The sequence below is a fragment of the Primulina huaijiensis genome, chromosome 6 (assembly GCF_012295235.1).
Source record: "Primulina huaijiensis isolate GDHJ02 chromosome 6, ASM1229523v2, whole genome shotgun sequence".
In the NCBI taxonomy this organism is placed as follows: domain Eukaryota; kingdom Viridiplantae; phylum Streptophyta; class Magnoliopsida; order Lamiales; family Gesneriaceae; genus Primulina; species Primulina huaijiensis.
The window spans coordinates 23062826-23079521 of NC_133311.1; the positions used below are offsets into that span (position 1 = coordinate 23062826).

Genomic DNA, 16696 nt, shown 5'->3' on the forward strand with positions numbered 1-16696 from the left:
TAACACACACATTTGTACCCTGCTGTTTCTACACACAACCCACGAGTTAAGAATAACAGGTAATAAGAAATGAATGTAAAATCAAATTCTATCTCATCGACGAACTCTTGGAAATGGCCATCTAATTTCCGTGGAACGAAAAATTGAGGAAAATATTATTAGTATCATAATGCTTTTACCTCACAAGGTAAATAATGTTTATACCGTGCAGTTATGGTACAAATACTCACGAATCAAATCTACTCGCATAGAACAATATCTGAACAAGGATAATTACTTCTTGCTCCTACTGTGTTATATAGTGCAAGCAGTACCTTATCCATCAACTATGAACTGATCTTCTTGATGATCTCCCTCCACACGGCCATCACCATGAACGATACCACCATTTTCATGGTGTAAATTCTGAATCATTTGTGATAGATAATGGGAACTAGCTCCAGCGTGATCAGAGAGTCCCACCGGATGACCAGTCCACTGTGTTATAATTCCAAGAAACTGACTGGTAAGATTCTGTTGTTCGTGTAGAATCCTAGTTTGAATCTGTCCAATTTCTGCACGGTGCTGACGTAACATCTCATCCATCCTCGTCTTCCAATCTGATCTTCTTCGACTCAACCTACCTTCCCATTCTCTCTCGTGTATCAGTGCTTCTTCTCTTCTTCTTCTTCTCTCTCTTTCTTCAGTCTCCCTCTCCATGAGTTCCCATTCTTGAATCCTTTGCCTCCGCAAGCTCTCCCTTGTGTTCTCCTTCGCTTCTCTATCTTTCTCCATTTCTTCCCATTTCCTTTCACGCTCCTTATCCATTTCTGTCTGAAGATGTTCTCTCCTTTGCCTCTTCTGCTCTCGCTCAACTTCACGTTGCTCGAACCGAGTTTCTATCTCCCTCAGCTGCCCCAGCTGGTTAGCAAGATACACCCATGCCCTCTTCTCTAACCCTTTTGACACTTTTTTCTTTTTTCTGATTTTTAAAGAATTCGGTTCATTGTCTTCACAAACAAATTCAGAACCTCCATCTTTCCTCGTACAAATCTCACTTTTTTCACCCACTTTATAATTATCTTCTCCCTCCTCCCCATCATAGTTAAACTCCAATTCAATTACTCCATTCTCAACCCCATCGATACCTGCTACAAAATCCCCCTCCTCCACCGGAACTAACTGGCCAAACTCCCCAATATCCATCTCATGACCACTCTGATCAAACCCTCCTGTGCATTCATTAGCTCCTACAGCAACCATTGCCATCGAATCAATATTGTTAAATACAAGTGGCATATCCCCAAAAACCTCTTTATACCTAAGGAAGTTAGACCAATGTGTGGTCCCTTCCAACCAATCAAACTCCTCTTCACCTGTTCCCCCAACCGAAGATTCTTGCTTCTTTATCTTCTGCTTCACTAGGGCATATTGGTGCCTCATGTTCTGCACTTTTGTGGACACGTCTTTCCAAGACCACAGCCATGGATATGACACTGGGTCCTGAGAATGATGAACAGAGTTCACATGTAAAGCAATAGGCTTGTACTTCTTCTCCCTAGTTTTCATTTTTGATAAAGTACCATCACGAGACATCTCTCCATATTTGTCAATAAGTGTCCTCTCCTCTGTCTCCGTCCATTTCTTCCTTCTAGGCTGAGGCATCATCACCATATACCACTATAACCACACCACAACCACCGGGAAAAAAAATACATTCAATTGCTAAGAGTCATGTAGCTCAAAAAATCTCATAAGATAAAGAAATCATGGCAAGATTTCTTAAGCAGTAAATACAAAAATAAAATCCATATAATGCCATAAGCTGGCCTTAAGAAGTTGGAATTTGTTGAGCACAAACGAAAGGATTTCTCCAAGCAAACCCAATTGGTAAGCAGCATGACGAATTTGTTCGGAAATCAAACTCGGAAATGTTCCATACCTAGAAGGAGATATCAAAACAAGTATTATAATCCCTGTTACATTAAACATTTGCATTGTTAGCAGCAAATGTAATGCATACATTTTGAAATGCTAATTAACACTAACAAGCAATTATTTTCTGATTGATCTCGACCTGATTGGATTCGGAAAGCTGGTCGCCACAATTTGATGTCAATTTCAGTTTGTACTAACGATGAAGCCTCAGCCCTCAGGAAACACAAACAATGTTTTTACGCTCTAAAAGATACAAATTACGGAACGCATTTAAGCAGGAAATCAATTCTATTGGTCTAAAAACACAGCATTAACAAAAAATTCCGCCAAGCGCATAAAACTGAAACCGATCAAATTTTCACGACATTGTTTCACGATTGAATTGAGTTAACAGCTGAAACTAATTCACACTCCAATCGTATCAACACTCGTTACTCTAATTTGAAATTTACTTACCTTTGGCAGGAGCCATATTTGGGGGGACCAGAAAAAACATCATGCCCTCAATTGACAGTCTAACTTAAAATTCAATCAATCGAATTGATCCGGAGAGCAGATTCTAGGGTTTTTCTAGAATACGAGTAGTCCCTAAAATATTCGAAGTACTGCGCGAGCGTATCACAAGTTTTCGCGTTGTCAATTGTTAGTTTCTTTCATAATTAATTAATGGGAAAATTCTATATATATATACTAACAACGCGCGTGTAGTAACTTATTTTAAAATATATATTTTTATTTATAACATCCTAATAAAATTAGTTAACCATAAAATTTAGTAATATGAAATGTTATAGTTATATGGTAAAATAATCTACAAATTCATTTTCCTAATTACTTTTCCAATGTCTAATTAATTAATATATCAAAATATAAAACGCGAAACAAAATACATGTGCTTGAAAACATCAATTAAACTCATAACCATTTGAAGATACTACATTAAAGAATGAACAAAAATAATATATAATAAATCTCAAGTATCAACAATAAATTGAAGTTAAAGATTTATTAAGTATACTAACTGAATAACCACTTGATATGTCATCTATTAAATTACGAATAAAACTCAAATAATTTTTAAATTACATCGTATTAGCAGTTTTTTCTCCATCTCCACCCAATATAAACGTCCGTTTTTCTCTTCTCACGGAACTTTCCAGAAACTTCTAAATTTCACTCAAATTAAGTTTTCTTTCCATCTCCACCTAACCTAAACGTCCGTTTTCCTCCTCTCACGGAACTTTCAAGAAACTTCTAAATTTCACTCAAACTACCACCTACGTCTTCCGATTGGATCATTTACGGTTTTCAATACCACTTACATCTCTAGCGCAGTTCCAAAATGCAAATGAGATGCAGCCAACACCACTTCGAGCTGAAAATATATAATTATCGACCATTTCGATAAATTTATATGAGACATTAAATAATCTCTGAACCTTATTTTATTTAACATTTTGACTCAAATTTTATTAATTATTAGAATAGTATAACATTAGATTATCTGTATATATTGATTTATTACTTTTTATATTTTATATCATTTACCATCTCATTACACTTTGTCTAACAGTACAATACAAAGCAGTTTTCAACTCGAACATTAGTATATTAAACTAAATAGAAAAAGCGGATAATCCAGTAAACTGCACTTCATCCTACATTTTCCACATGTTCGTAGCTTCTAATAAGACAATCAACCTTATTTACAAAAAAAATTGTAAAAATAATCTCCTATTTTTTAAGCACTCTAGTTTCTCTAATCTTTCTTTCGCCTGCAACAGTCACAACATCGAAATGCATCAAGCACGGCACATTTGTGCTAACTTATTCAAGAATTATATGACAAAACGGTAAAATTAAAGAGCATTGTCCCAATATTCTGCATTGATAGGTTTCACCTAGTACAAGAGAAACTGCATGGAATGTTAAACACGATCAGCTCCCAACAATACATTGAATTCTAATCAGCCTCAAACGATTATAAGAAGGGAAAAGTGCCCAACATTTCAGCGAATAATACACAGGAACAAATAAGCGACCAACTGTAGAACAGAAGTTTGCAAATGCTGATGACCACGAAAATAGCAAAGAAAAGCTGTTGATCATCCACGGCATCTTGTGCTGGTAAACACAGTAAAATACAGCTGTAAAACAAGAAAATAAATACTTTATATCATCAGGATTTTAAAAAGCAAAAATTGATCTGAAAAACTTCAATAACAGTAAGAGTTCGTTCATGCTATTTATGGAATATACAAATTACTGAGGGGCAGACGTAAAGTTGGAGGACCCTTCATGGATGCAGTAACAAACAAAAGAATTCAAGCCAATCATAATAGCACACAGTCAATTATTTAATCCACAGAGATATATATACAACTGTTTACAACTAAATGGTAGCAGGAACTCAGCAGTCATGACAGTGTGTGTTTCGGACCAGAGTCATATTAAAGAAGACTTGAGTTCTTAAGGTTTAGTATTGTACATATCACTCGTACAAATGTTCCAATGTGAGATTGTCATCCATCCAGGCATAAAATCGCAGTCACATAACATGAAAAAAATATGCTAAAACAGCACATGTTGGAAATTATGGGTTAGCACTGCATACTACGTTAAATAGGTCAGAACAAAGCAGCGACAAATTGATTTTGAAGAAAGCAACAACCATACTCTATCCCTCTAAACTTCATGGATATTTATGCTATTTAATACTCTAAAAACTTCTTGGAATATTACTATCATCGAAGCTCCAGCCACATCTACTTCAGGCCGCTTCGATTGATTTTTAATGATGGAATTTATCCGATTTTAGGACTTTACTTTCGTATAATAGATTGTGCTCGATTTTCTGGGGAAATGAAATCTTTCATTTTTTTCTAATAAAACCCGTGTGTGTAAAATTTCTCCATTTTATTCTAGTTGAGCACTATAATTATATGTTAACAAATCAATAATTATTTTACCATCGAATTATTTGGTCACAAACAACTTTATCTAGTTCTCGAGTCCAGTCACTAAGCCATCGACTTCTAACTAAATGAAGAAAATAATAATAATAATAATAACAATCATAATTTTACACAGGCTAAAAGTCGGGGAACTTCGCTTGCTCATTTGCTCTTCCATAGAATTTCAATGGACCTAAAATTTCCCTCAAATGCTGCAACTATTTCACAGATAAATGGCAACATCTAGAAGTTAAAACTTCACCTTAAGATATAGAGGATGCCTGAGTTCAGATGAACTGCTTCAGAAATTCTGTAGCAACAAGCCGCCCTCGTGTGTTCACCGACAATTTCAGTTCACTTATCTCCTTGTCAATATCCTGCAGTTCAAAAAAACGAACGGTTTGAAGTAAAATTCCCTTCATTCGGAAATAGGTTTAAAGATCACTCAGCAGAATAAAAGAAAAGGGATCGATCACTGATAACTCTATTGAACTTACGTTGAATGTCAAATCTTTTGAGGAAAATACTCTTATGTTTCAGAACAATTAGAGTGCACGACATGGATTTGAAATCTCAAATCCACGGATATCGATTATAGTCTTAAAATTTATAACCAAACAATATATAAAATCTTAAATACACATCTTCTTAATTACACATTAATAATACAAAGTACAATATATTTCAAATGATGGTAAACTTGAAATTCATCCTAACGACCATGAAATACTATATAAACATATAAAGAGTACAATTGAAGTTTATAATCTTATTTATCTAAACAACAAAAATACATTTTAAATTCATCAGTCAAAACGCAATTTTAAGGTTATCATGCCAAAAACACAAGAAAGTTTACCTCCATGAACTGCACTATAAAATCTATAAGCTTCTGCTTCTGCATCTCCTCGCAGTGATAATTAGTAATGAGAAAACTAATGTCGTACCCCTGCAAAATCATACAAGTGAACCCTAAACCTAATGAAATCTTAAAGCATGCCATTGATAGAACATGACACATTCACATCACCAAATGCCAAATATATCAGTTCTTCATACACAAAAAAAATCAACAAACATGAGCTAAACTGGGTGGTGTTTTTTTTTTCTTTTGGGGGAGTGATCCAATGTATGATGTCAGCTCTTCAAATAAAACACGTGTTTTACCAGGGCTCTCATACAAAGCTGTCATGTTGAAAACAGAGGAGCATTTCTAAAACAAACTTTTAAAAACTCGACGTACATTTTGAATACTCAAATTTCTAAGGAGTACATAAACAACGAAATTCCATGAAATAACCATCCCAGCAGTCAGACAACTCATTGTCTTAATGATGTAAATTTGGGAGAATAAATGCAATTCAGGCAGGGATAATATATAGGGTTTTAACATATTATTTGCTTTTCATGTCACAGCTGCTTATTACTTGATCCAATTTGTTCAAATAAACTGTTTCATGCACGTAAAATGTAATTAGCAGTTGCTCTAAGGCAAGTTACAAACCTGTACTGGCTTTCTCCTCAATACTTGAAAAGCCTCTGCCCTCATAGACAAAAATCTAAGGAATTTTTTTGTCAGTATATTCTCTAGTTCATCTGACTGCTTTACCTACAGTCAAGACACTCACATAAGTACTTGAAGGTTTCTCCATTTCACAATGTACAGAAGGCTCGACATCAAGGACTTAACATGAGCTCTAAATCTAACATCAATGTGGCTAGATTCATGGAGTTCTCCAATTTGTCATTGCAACCATTGTGATATGCTTCATCACAAGGATAACTTAGCTCACCTCTAAAATTCAGTAAAGAGTGAAAATTGACACATTGTTACAAGAATGTTCCGAAAGAATATCAAAATTCATTGTTTGCATTATTTTAAACCCGTATGAAATCAATCACCCTAACCAAAAGGTACCCTACCTGTTTGAAATGATTTTAGACCAGAAAGATCAGCCCTTCTACCTCTGGGTGGGTTCATGTCATCAAATAGTGTCCGACGTACCTTTTTTCCTCAAGGAGCTCAATTGAAAAGATTGATAAACTGATAAGCACGTAAGACTTGTTTTACACATATAACGTATAACCAACAGTTCCTTAATTGAATACAGTGGAGGAAATTCAAATCTAACCATAGAACTAGGACAAATAGTCGAACAAGATCATGACGGAAAGGGTTTATCATCTATCGGGGAATAATAAGGACATCAGATAACAGGGAGGGCTCTCAGACTCATGGTATCACGAAACCACTTTGAAAGACATTTGAGAAAACAACAAAGTGATCGAGACATATCTGTCACACCAAAAGGTTGATGTACTTACAAATAACACAAAGATAGAAGAAGTAAGAAATGCGTCAAGCTTTATTAAATTTACCTTTAGACTTATGCGCAATGAATTTATTGATGTTTCTATCAAGCATTTCTCAGATTCATTTCTACAGATAACAACCTGAAAAATTGCGGGTGTAAAGATTAATTCAAGTCCAAAGAAAAATAAATTTAAATGTTTGGCAGAGACACGACTTAGGATATAGATTGGGCAATATCAGCATATAATTTAAACTTTAAAGGGAAAGACATATCATTTTTTTTTTTATAGGAAACATTAATTTATATAATATGTAAATTTGTTACAAAGAAAGCGGATGAGTAGTCCGCAATTTTTAAAATAAGCCACTACAAGGGAAAGACATATCATATTAAACTACAAACTTCAAAAGATACCAAATGTGAAGCTCGAGCTCGCAAGCTTTTGAGTTGAGCATGAGCGCAACTCAAAAAATTGAGCTAGAGTTTGTCAAATAAGAAGCTCAAGCTTGCAAGCTTAGATTTAGATTTTTCTAAAAAATTAGTGATTATGTTAGAGATATCAAATATCAAGATTAGCTCGTAAAGTCGGGTTCATGAACACATTCATCGACATTATACATAAAATTAATAGTTATAGTTTATATAATGATTATTGTTTACGCATATACAACTGAAAATATGCATGTTTAAAATTAAACAATATTTAAAAATTGTCTTTGAGATAGCTAGCTCATGAAAAACTAAAATTGAGCGCCAATTTAAGCTCGAACCCAGAAATTCTTAAAATTGAATGATATTTAGTTGAGTTGGCTTAATTCGTCTTACACCCCTAATCTACCATGAGGGTAAGAGATATAAGCTACCAAAGTTAACAAAATTGCTAAGCAACATTTTTTCCTGAGAACTATACTTTCGTAATGAAGTAAGTTACGCAGCATAGTAAAATGTCACATTTTTTACTACAATCATTGAGCAGGTACAAGCAATGAAACATAATTTATATATACATCATCGAATTTGAGTAAATAATAGAACAAATGCGCATGGGAAACCAAAAAGTCAGCATATATGATAAGAAACTCTTACGGAATTCAGCAGAAGCTCTGGACTGGTCCTGAAAATTGCAAATAAGGACGAATTTATATATACATCACGGTGCCTAGATTTTTACATAATCGTGAAAGCGGTTATTATATCCCCCCAAAACCCAAACTCGTCTAACAATAAGCACAGGACAATGCCCAGTGCAAGTGCAGAAGGCACCATGACTGCCAATTACATGCTTATATATTTCTCGTACTGTCGAGCATAAATATTCAAACAAGTGCTCCTCGAATTCCAATCTTAGTCTCATTTTTTTCCATTCTTCACGAAAGCCCGTGTCACTCATAGGTATTAGTTGCTAACCAAGTGATAACTCCTCCATTGTGCATTTCTTAGAGTTCACGTTACTATTTCAGTTCGACCAACTTAGTTACATAACAACAAATTCTAAAATCTTGCTAATCGTCCACCGGAATTCAGAGGGTGGGGCGAGAGAAGGGTGCGTGATTATAATCATAAATGATTGGGATTTTAGCCACATACTTAAGTTCAACTTCGGGCTTATTGTGCCTTTCAACTTCTTGACATGGGAAATTCTGCAAAAACAAACTAAAACATCTTGATCAATGCAAAATCAACAATTACAAAAAAAGCATCAGGATGATTCGTATCTACAGAAGATCAAAGTTGTAAAGTGGATAAATTAAAGAAAATGCACATTAAAACACAAAAAATAACAATTTTCAGCAACTTAACCTCTGTAAATGCTAAAGTTGAAATTTCTTTATATTCGACGAACTACCTGACTCCAAATTCTATATCTATTTTACAAAAAATTCATTAAAAATATATTAAAAAAATAGGAAAACCACACCTGCAAGCACATAGCAGCCTCGAGAGTGTTCCGGATGCAGGTTAAATACAGTCGTAGAGTGTTGGCCTAATAATTTATCCACACATGCACAAACAAAAACATATCAGTGATGGAATAAGTAAATAAATCAAATACGAGTAGGGTGTGTGGATATTTGCTTGAATTCTCACCATCAACTGTTTGGATCTTCGGTTGGATGCGGATCCTTTGCACCAGATTATGGTCTATGGATCTTCTATTTTATCAAAAGAAGGAAGTGGGTTACTCTTTTGCCCATATCACTAAAAACTTAAATTAATCAAGATATTACTGATTAACCTACCTAATATTACATTTACAATCAAACAAGGCAACGAGTTCTTCTTCCCCCTCTCGCTCACAAGTTTTTTTTATCATTCTTCTTCAACAAACACCAGACCTAGAGCACCAGATCCCTCAAAGTCTACAGAGACAAACCAGCGCCACCAAAAACTATTCCCGAGTTCCACCACCGACGGTAATGAAAAATAAAATTTTGGAGATTGGGTTACGAGCGAAGAAAATGAGGCACAATCATGTGATGCAATCTTTGTCATTGTTACATTCGAATTCAAAAAATTTACAGCAAACTACATTGTGAAGTTCATACTTAAGTGAAGTTTCTAACACACGAGATTCACCCAAATTTGGATAATTAATTAATTAATTTACCAACAACTGGCCAAACTCCCCGATATCCATCTCACGACCACTCTGATCAAACCCTCATTATATTCATTAGCTCCTACAGCAACCATTGCCATCAAATCAATATTGTTAAATACAAGTGGCATATCCCCAAAAACATCTTTATACCTAAGGAAGTTCGACCAATGTGCGGTCCCTTCCATCCAATCAAATTCCTCTTCACCTGTTCCCCCAACCGAGGATTCTTGCTTCTTTATCTTCTGCTTCACTAGGGCATATTGGTGCCTCATGTTCTGCACTTTTGTGGACACATCTTTCCAAGACCACGACCATGGACAGGATACAGGATCCCGAGAATAATGAACATAGTTCACGTGTAAAGCAACAGGCTTGTATTTCTTCTCCCCAGTTTTCATTTTTTATAAAGTACCATCATAAGACATCTCTCCATATTTTTCAATAAGTGTCCATTCCTGTGTCTAGATTTATTTCTTCCTTCTAGGCTGAGGCGTCATCACCTTATACCATTATAACCACACCACAACCACCGTATAACAAAAAATACATTCAATTGCTAAGATTTGTGTAGTTCAAAAAATCTTGCAACATAAAAAAATCACGGCAAGATTTCTTAAGCAGTTAATACGAAAATAAAATCCATAAAATGCCATAAGCTGACCTTGGGAAGTTGGAATTTGTTGAGCACAGATTAAAGGGTTTGTCCAAGAACACCTAATAGGCAAGCAGAATGACGAATTTGTTCAAAAATCAAAATTGAAAATGTTCCATACCTAAAAGGAGATATTGATACGAGTATTATAATCCCTGTTACATTAAACATTTGCGTTGTTAATAGCAAATGTAATGCATAATAAATATTTGGCGAATTTATTAATTTTATTTTGTGCTTGAGAACAGTACTGTCGTGATTTGAAGAATATTCTTGATAATATAAGACCTCGCCAAGAATCTACTGCATATATTTTGAAATGCTAATAAAAAGCAATTATTTTCTGCTTGATCTCGACCTGATTGAAATTCGGAAAGCTAGTCACCACAATTTGGTGTCAATTTCAATTCGTACTAACGATGAAGCCTCAGCCTTCAGGAAGCACGAACAATATTTTTACACTGTAAAACATACAAATCACGGAACGTATTTAAGCAGGAAAGCAATTCTATTGGTCTCAAAACAAAGCATTAACAAAAAATTCCGCCATGCGCATAAAACTGAAACCGATCAATTTTTCACAATTGAATTGAGTTAATAGCTGAAACTAATTCATAGTCCAATTGTATCAAAACTCGTTACTCTAATTTGAAATTTACTTGCCTTTGGCAGGAGCCATATTTGGGAGGACCAGAAAAAAACACAATGCCCCCAATTGACACTCTGACTGAATTCAATCGATCGAAATGATCGGGATTCTAGGGTTTTTCTAGAATACGAGTAGTCTAAAAAATTCGAAGTCCTGCACGAGCGTTGCCAATTGTCGGTACTATTTATTTCATGTATGTTTTGGGTAAATTTTGGTGTTGCTTTTACATCGATTTTCCAAATAGATTTATAGGAAAAATTTGTTTCCTCTTCTTTTACGGTTGTCAGTTTTCCATATATATTTTTAATATTATCATGTAAATTAATTTAAATGTGTCATATTGCCGATCAATGCACAATATTTGCATATATAAAATAATATATTTATTATAATTTTTCAATCATATATATTTAATTTAATTTGAACGAAAAAACATAAAATATCTATAATTATTTTAAATATTAGGTTGTGTTTGGATTGATAAATTTCAAATATATGAATTTCGATTAGTTTGATTGTTTACAATTAAACAATAAATTAAATATTAAATTCATATTTATTAAATTCATATTTATTATTTACCCATTAGTTATACATGGATTTCAAATGACAGCATTATTGGTTGAAGTTGAAATCTATCATTATTAACATTAAATGTTATATAAATATGTAAAAGATGAATTTGAAGTTCATAATTTTTTTTTTTCAAACAACCAAAATACATTTGAAATCCACGTATTTGAAATAAATCAATTCAAGTGCAGCCTTAAATAATTTGTACTATTTGATTAGTTGATAGAAAAATAAGAGAAGAAGAGTTGAACGAATAAAATTGGAGAGAGATATTTACGGAATTTTAAAAAATGTTTCAACAACATACCACAAAGATGTTAACCATTTATTTATTATTATTTGGGAAATAAGATTCTTATAATTGTGTTTCAAATCTAATATCTCGTCTCAAACTTGAGATTTTGACGTAAAATAAAATACAAGTCATCAGCATGTTTAACTCTAGTTAATAGTATAAATACAATACTAGTATTTTTGCACGTAGCATTAATGTAAAATAGTGGTTATAATATAAATTTATATTTTAATTTTTTACTATCTAAATGAAATTGAAAAATATATATTTTTAAAAAATAAATATTAGTTTTTACTTCTGTTAAATAACAGAGGATTTAAAAATAATAGGTGTATTTTAGATAAAAGAAAAAAAAATTCAATATCCACACCAAAATTAGTAATTGTAAGGAAATCTTTCTTGTAATCGTTATTTTTCAATTTTAGTTATTTTATATGTTCTTTCAAAATGTACGTTTTCTTCTAATAAATTGGAACGGTGCAATATGGATTCTATAAAAATAAGAATTCCAAAAAGTAATTCCGAAAAAATATTGTACAAATAATCTTCTATTTTTAAAGAATACATGGAATGGTATTTTGCATTATTGCATTTTTATTTGCTCCAATAATACGGAATACAAATTCAGGATGCAAGATAACCAAAGTAAAATATTCAAAATTCGTCGTGTCATATTCCATAACCGAACCGATTGGGTTGACAAAGAATCAAAAAGCACAAAGCCTCCTACAAGATCAACAATTTCTTACTAGTGCAATATGTTTTTTTACGAGATCACAGACCAGAGGTATCGATAGACTTCTCCATTGCTGTCTTCACCAAGTCGGATTCCTCAATCCACATAGAACTTTTTCTACGCACTAGCTCTTTCATCTCTTTCTTCCTCTCCTCAATTTTCCGTTGTCGCATTTTCCAATACTCTAGTTTCTCTAATCTTTCTTTCGCCTGTAACAATCACAACATTGAAATACATCAAGTACAGCACATTTGTGCTAACTTATTCAAGAATTATATAACAAAACGGTAAAATTAAAGAGCATTGTCCCAATATTCTGCATTGATAGGTTTCACCTAGTACAAGAGAAACTGCATGAAATGTTAAACACAAATTCGGCAGCCGTGAGTGAAAGTTGATCACTTACACGTTTGCAGAGATCAACATTCTGTTTTACCAATCTAATAAGGATCTACCTAAAAAACTTAAATTCGCAATCAAGAAAACTAAGGAGAAACCATTGTTACTGGAGAACAGAAATTATTATACAGCAGACAATAGTATGGCAGGGGAAATAGCAAGCAATGAGAAAACACAATATCAGCAATCAAAAAGCAGAATTAAAGAAACTCTTGATCAAAGTATTCTGTTGAATAATATTAACCAGGCATTAACTTTATCACTCAGTTTACATGAAAAAAATATATCATTTTACACCGACCCATGGAGTGTTCCTTATACATTAAGACAAAATAAAAAACAAATACCATCTTTCAAAATTCTTGAGTATGCTGGCTATTTTAATTGCACCTAAGTTACGCAAACATAAATACGAGGGATTCAACCATTTTATTCTGTTTTCTCTGTTTCTCCTTTTATCTTCTGAGTATGGATGTAGTGCTTCACCGAATTCAACGTGAGATTTTCATTCATCCAGGCGTGAAATCGCAGTCACATAACATGAAAAAAAATGCTAAAATAGCACATGTTGGAAATTATGAGTTAGACACGCTGCATAGTGCATACTATGTTAAATGAGTTAGAACAAAGCAGCGACAATTTGATTTTGAAGCAAGTATAAGCAAGCAACAACCATACTCTAGATGCCACATGGGAAGTGAATTAATAAACTAATGCCACAACATAGGATACGAATCAATATGCAATATTATTAGATCATTTGGTACCTACAAGGGCCTCCACGCCATGCAGCACCCAGATGATCTAACAAAAAATCCATGCGCCTAATCTACACGGATATACCCGTAGACGTACATCATTTTCTGGCATGAACAACAAAAATTTCAGATAATACTGAACCAACACCATAACATATGACAACAAAGTTACAAGAAGATCGAGAATTTGGGCAGTGCTGCATCGCTGATCCCTTTATGCACCGCACAAAAATTCTAGCTATGTTTGCACAATCAGTTAGTTGCACACGCTGATAGAACACCACATAGGCATACTGTTTTTGCAAAAAAGATCAGTGAGAAAAATTGAAAACCTAAACCATCATCCAAGGTAAATGTAAACAGCTCCAAGGGAAGAAAAAACAAATTCACAAACCAGCATTTTCCGGAACTCTTCTTCCGCAGCTTGTCTCTCGATGGATTCGGCCTTCTTCTTGGCATCCTTAGCTGCCTTCCTCTCCTCATTGGTGATCCTCAAAGCCTCCTTTCGAGCCTCGTCTTTGCGTAATTTTTCAGCTCTCTGCAACTCCATTTCTTCTATGTATACCTTCCTCATTTGGTTCACCTTACGAGAGTAATCACGGCGTAGGAAGTCCATCTGCGTGGCTGCCTCCTTAGGGTTTCGAGGGGGTTTCCAAGAGTTTATGTAGGTGGATGGAGGAAGGAACTCGTGGTGGTTCCGAAGGGAGGACATGGTTTCGGAGGTGGTAGTAGCAACAGTGTGGGCAGTCGAAAAGCGACGGAGGAGAAGAGTTTTGGACAGTGGTCGCCGGAGGAGCGACATGGTTGTGTACCTGAGGGAAACCGAGATACAGATGATTGATCTCCTATATTTTTAGTAATGCCACTTCAAAATTAAAATAATATTAAAATAATATCGTAATACTCGTATAATATAAAAAGAAACTAATTATAATTCAAAAACCTTGTAATTTTGTATAAACGAATGATTCGAAAAATATTTAATTTATATTTTGAATTTATTTAATTAAGCAGAATTCAAGTTAATTTATATTGTTCGATAGTTTCAAACTACTCACAAACTTTTATATTTCAATAACATAATATAAATATATAATAGATAAATAGATTTTGACTATTTATTTTTGAATAATAGTTCGACGAATACGTTCGAACAACCTTTCAAGCCAAACTCGAACTCGAGCTCGAACAAAAAAATTTAAAAATTTCGAGTTTCGACTCCAATATATTTATTTTGAGCTAAATTAAAATCTTAAAATGTACTTCTTATTGAACTCAATTCGATTCATTTATATCTCTGTATTTTTGCTTCTTTTTCACCGGTGGCATTTATGTCCGTGGAGGCGTAGTGCCGTAGCATAGGGCTGAAATTATAATTTTCATATGTTTGTTTTCTTTTTGCTTATATATTTCCTCATATATGTTTTCCACATCTTTTGGCAGTCTCTGGCTTTTCTATCCCTCTAAATTTCATGGATATTTATGCTACTTAATACTTTAAGACTGCGTTTGGTTTGGAGGATAAAATAAACTAATGATTAGTGTGTAAATGATAAAAGAAATGATTGTGATAGAAATATAATATATAATGTAAAATTGTATTATGTTTGGTATGATTTTTAAGTGTGAGATAATTTTGAATTTTTTGATAAATTGACAAAATTGCCCTTTCTTTTTTTGTTTTTCTTCTTCCACTCCGGCGGCGACGGTCCGGCAGAGGCGGCGACGGCGGTCCGGCAGGAGACGGCGGCGGGGGTCGGTCGGAGGTTGTCGGCGGCTGGCGGTGGATGGCCGGAAGCGGCGGCGATGTTCGGCCGGAAGCAGCGGTGGCCGGCGGCGGTCGGCGGAGGTGGCCGGCGGTGGCCGACGATTGCCGGCGGCGGTGGTCGGCCTTTGGCAGATGTTGCCCGTGGACGGTCGGTGGAAGGAAGTGGTGGTGAGTTTGAATTTAGGATAAGGGTAAAATTGGAAAAATAAGAAGTATTAAGAGTAGGATAAATAATCCTAGAGGGTGATGAGGTATTATTTTAACCTACCTAATATAACCTAATTATTCATAGGAGAGATTGACTTGGTTAAATAATCACGCGTACCAAACGAGGGATAAGGTGGGTTAAAAAAATAAACCCACCTTATCACCTGTACCAAACACCCCCTAAGAATTCTTGGAATATTACTGTCACGTCAGGAGAAAACACGCTGACAATTGGTAAAATCTGAAAAGAGATTAATTATAGATATATGTTATAGTACATGCCCTATTTACCAAGTTACATGGTTTCGGTAGTAGTGGTGGAGGTTACTAGTATAATAGTATATGTCTCATTGATGGTCTAAGCAATCATTTCGCAATGGTTGCTGTCAAAACGAAGGATCCATGTCAGATTATGAGGTATTTAGATTTGTATAAAATTGAGACAAGTGTTTTCTTGAAGTTGGTCGTTCTATGAAATATACGGTATATCATTCACTAGCATCATCTTTGATGTAAAATTACCTTTGCCGCCCATCTTATACGTTGTCGTCAGAAAATAATCAGTCAAAACAAAGAACTTGCCATGCCGATCAAAGTTCGATGATACTTTTGACATCCGGCAGGTCGGTTTGGTCTTACAAGCAAGGGGTTTTGATAACTCTACTAGGATATACATTGCAGCCGGGTACCTATTTGTAGGTGAACGATTCATGAAACCTTTTCGATCTTTGTTCTTTCACCATGAAAATCACAAAACATTAGATTACACGGGCGAACTGGCCAAGAATACAAATGGCGTTTTGGGTTGCGCTGTAGATTATATGGTATGTCTGCTCTCAGACATTTTCATGCCAACATATGAATATATGAT

At 34.5% G+C, this 16696-nt stretch overlaps 4 protein-coding genes across 12 annotated transcripts in view; 1 reads left to right on the plus strand and 3 right to left on the minus strand.

The window, feature by feature from the left end:
- Nucleotides 1-16696, plus strand: part of LOC140978502 (glycine-rich RNA-binding protein 2, mitochondrial-like) — a 98305-nt gene that overhangs the window by 57571 nt on the left and 24038 nt on the right. The window lies entirely within an intron of this gene.
- LOC140978493 (uncharacterized) lies at nt 33-2557 on the minus strand. 3 transcript variants are annotated; one of them, XM_073443593.1, is made up of 3 exons: nt 2374-2557; nt 2057-2160; nt 33-1921 (listed from the first exon to the last, which is right to left on the minus strand). In XM_073443593.1, exon 3 carries the CDS (start codon nt 1651-1653, stop codon nt 316-318), a length of 1338 nt encoding a protein of 445 aa, XP_073299694.1. In that variant the 5' UTR covers nt 1654-1921; nt 2057-2160; nt 2374-2557; the 3' UTR covers nt 33-315. The 3 variants fall into 3 exon arrangements, with proteins under 3 accessions (XP_073299694.1, XP_073299692.1, XP_073299693.1); XM_073443591.1 differs by lacking the exon at nt 2057-2160; XM_073443592.1 differs by having other exon boundaries at nt 2057-2557.
- On the minus strand, nt 3772-11237 carry LOC140978495 (actin-related protein 2/3 complex subunit 4). Of its 7 annotated transcripts, none has more exons than XM_073443598.1 (12): nt 11104-11237; nt 10799-10901; nt 10450-10502; nt 9275-9336; nt 9105-9170; nt 8774-8826; nt 8273-8300; nt 7251-7325; nt 6376-6480; nt 5731-5820; nt 5134-5248; nt 3772-4064 (listed from the first exon to the last, which is right to left on the minus strand). In XM_073443598.1, the coding sequence occupies exons 4-11, from the start codon at nt 9275-9277 to the stop codon at nt 5159-5161; spliced, it is 510 nt and encodes a 169-aa protein (XP_073299699.1). In that variant the 5' UTR covers nt 9278-9336; nt 10450-10502; nt 10799-10901; nt 11104-11237; the 3' UTR covers nt 3772-4064; nt 5134-5158. The 7 variants fall into 7 exon arrangements, with proteins under 7 accessions (XP_073299699.1, XP_073299696.1, XP_073299695.1 ...); XM_073443595.1 differs by having other exon boundaries at nt 9275-9339; XM_073443594.1 differs by lacking the exons at nt 10799-10901; nt 11104-11237 and having other exon boundaries at nt 9275-9339; nt 10450-10573.
- Nucleotides 12570-14705, minus strand: LOC140979411 (uncharacterized). Its single transcript, XM_073444798.1, has 2 exons — nt 14245-14705; nt 12570-12902 (listed from the first exon to the last, which is right to left on the minus strand). The coding sequence occupies exons 1-2, from the start codon at nt 14650-14652 to the stop codon at nt 12732-12734; spliced, it is 579 nt and encodes a 192-aa protein (XP_073300899.1). The 5' UTR covers nt 14653-14705; the 3' UTR covers nt 12570-12731.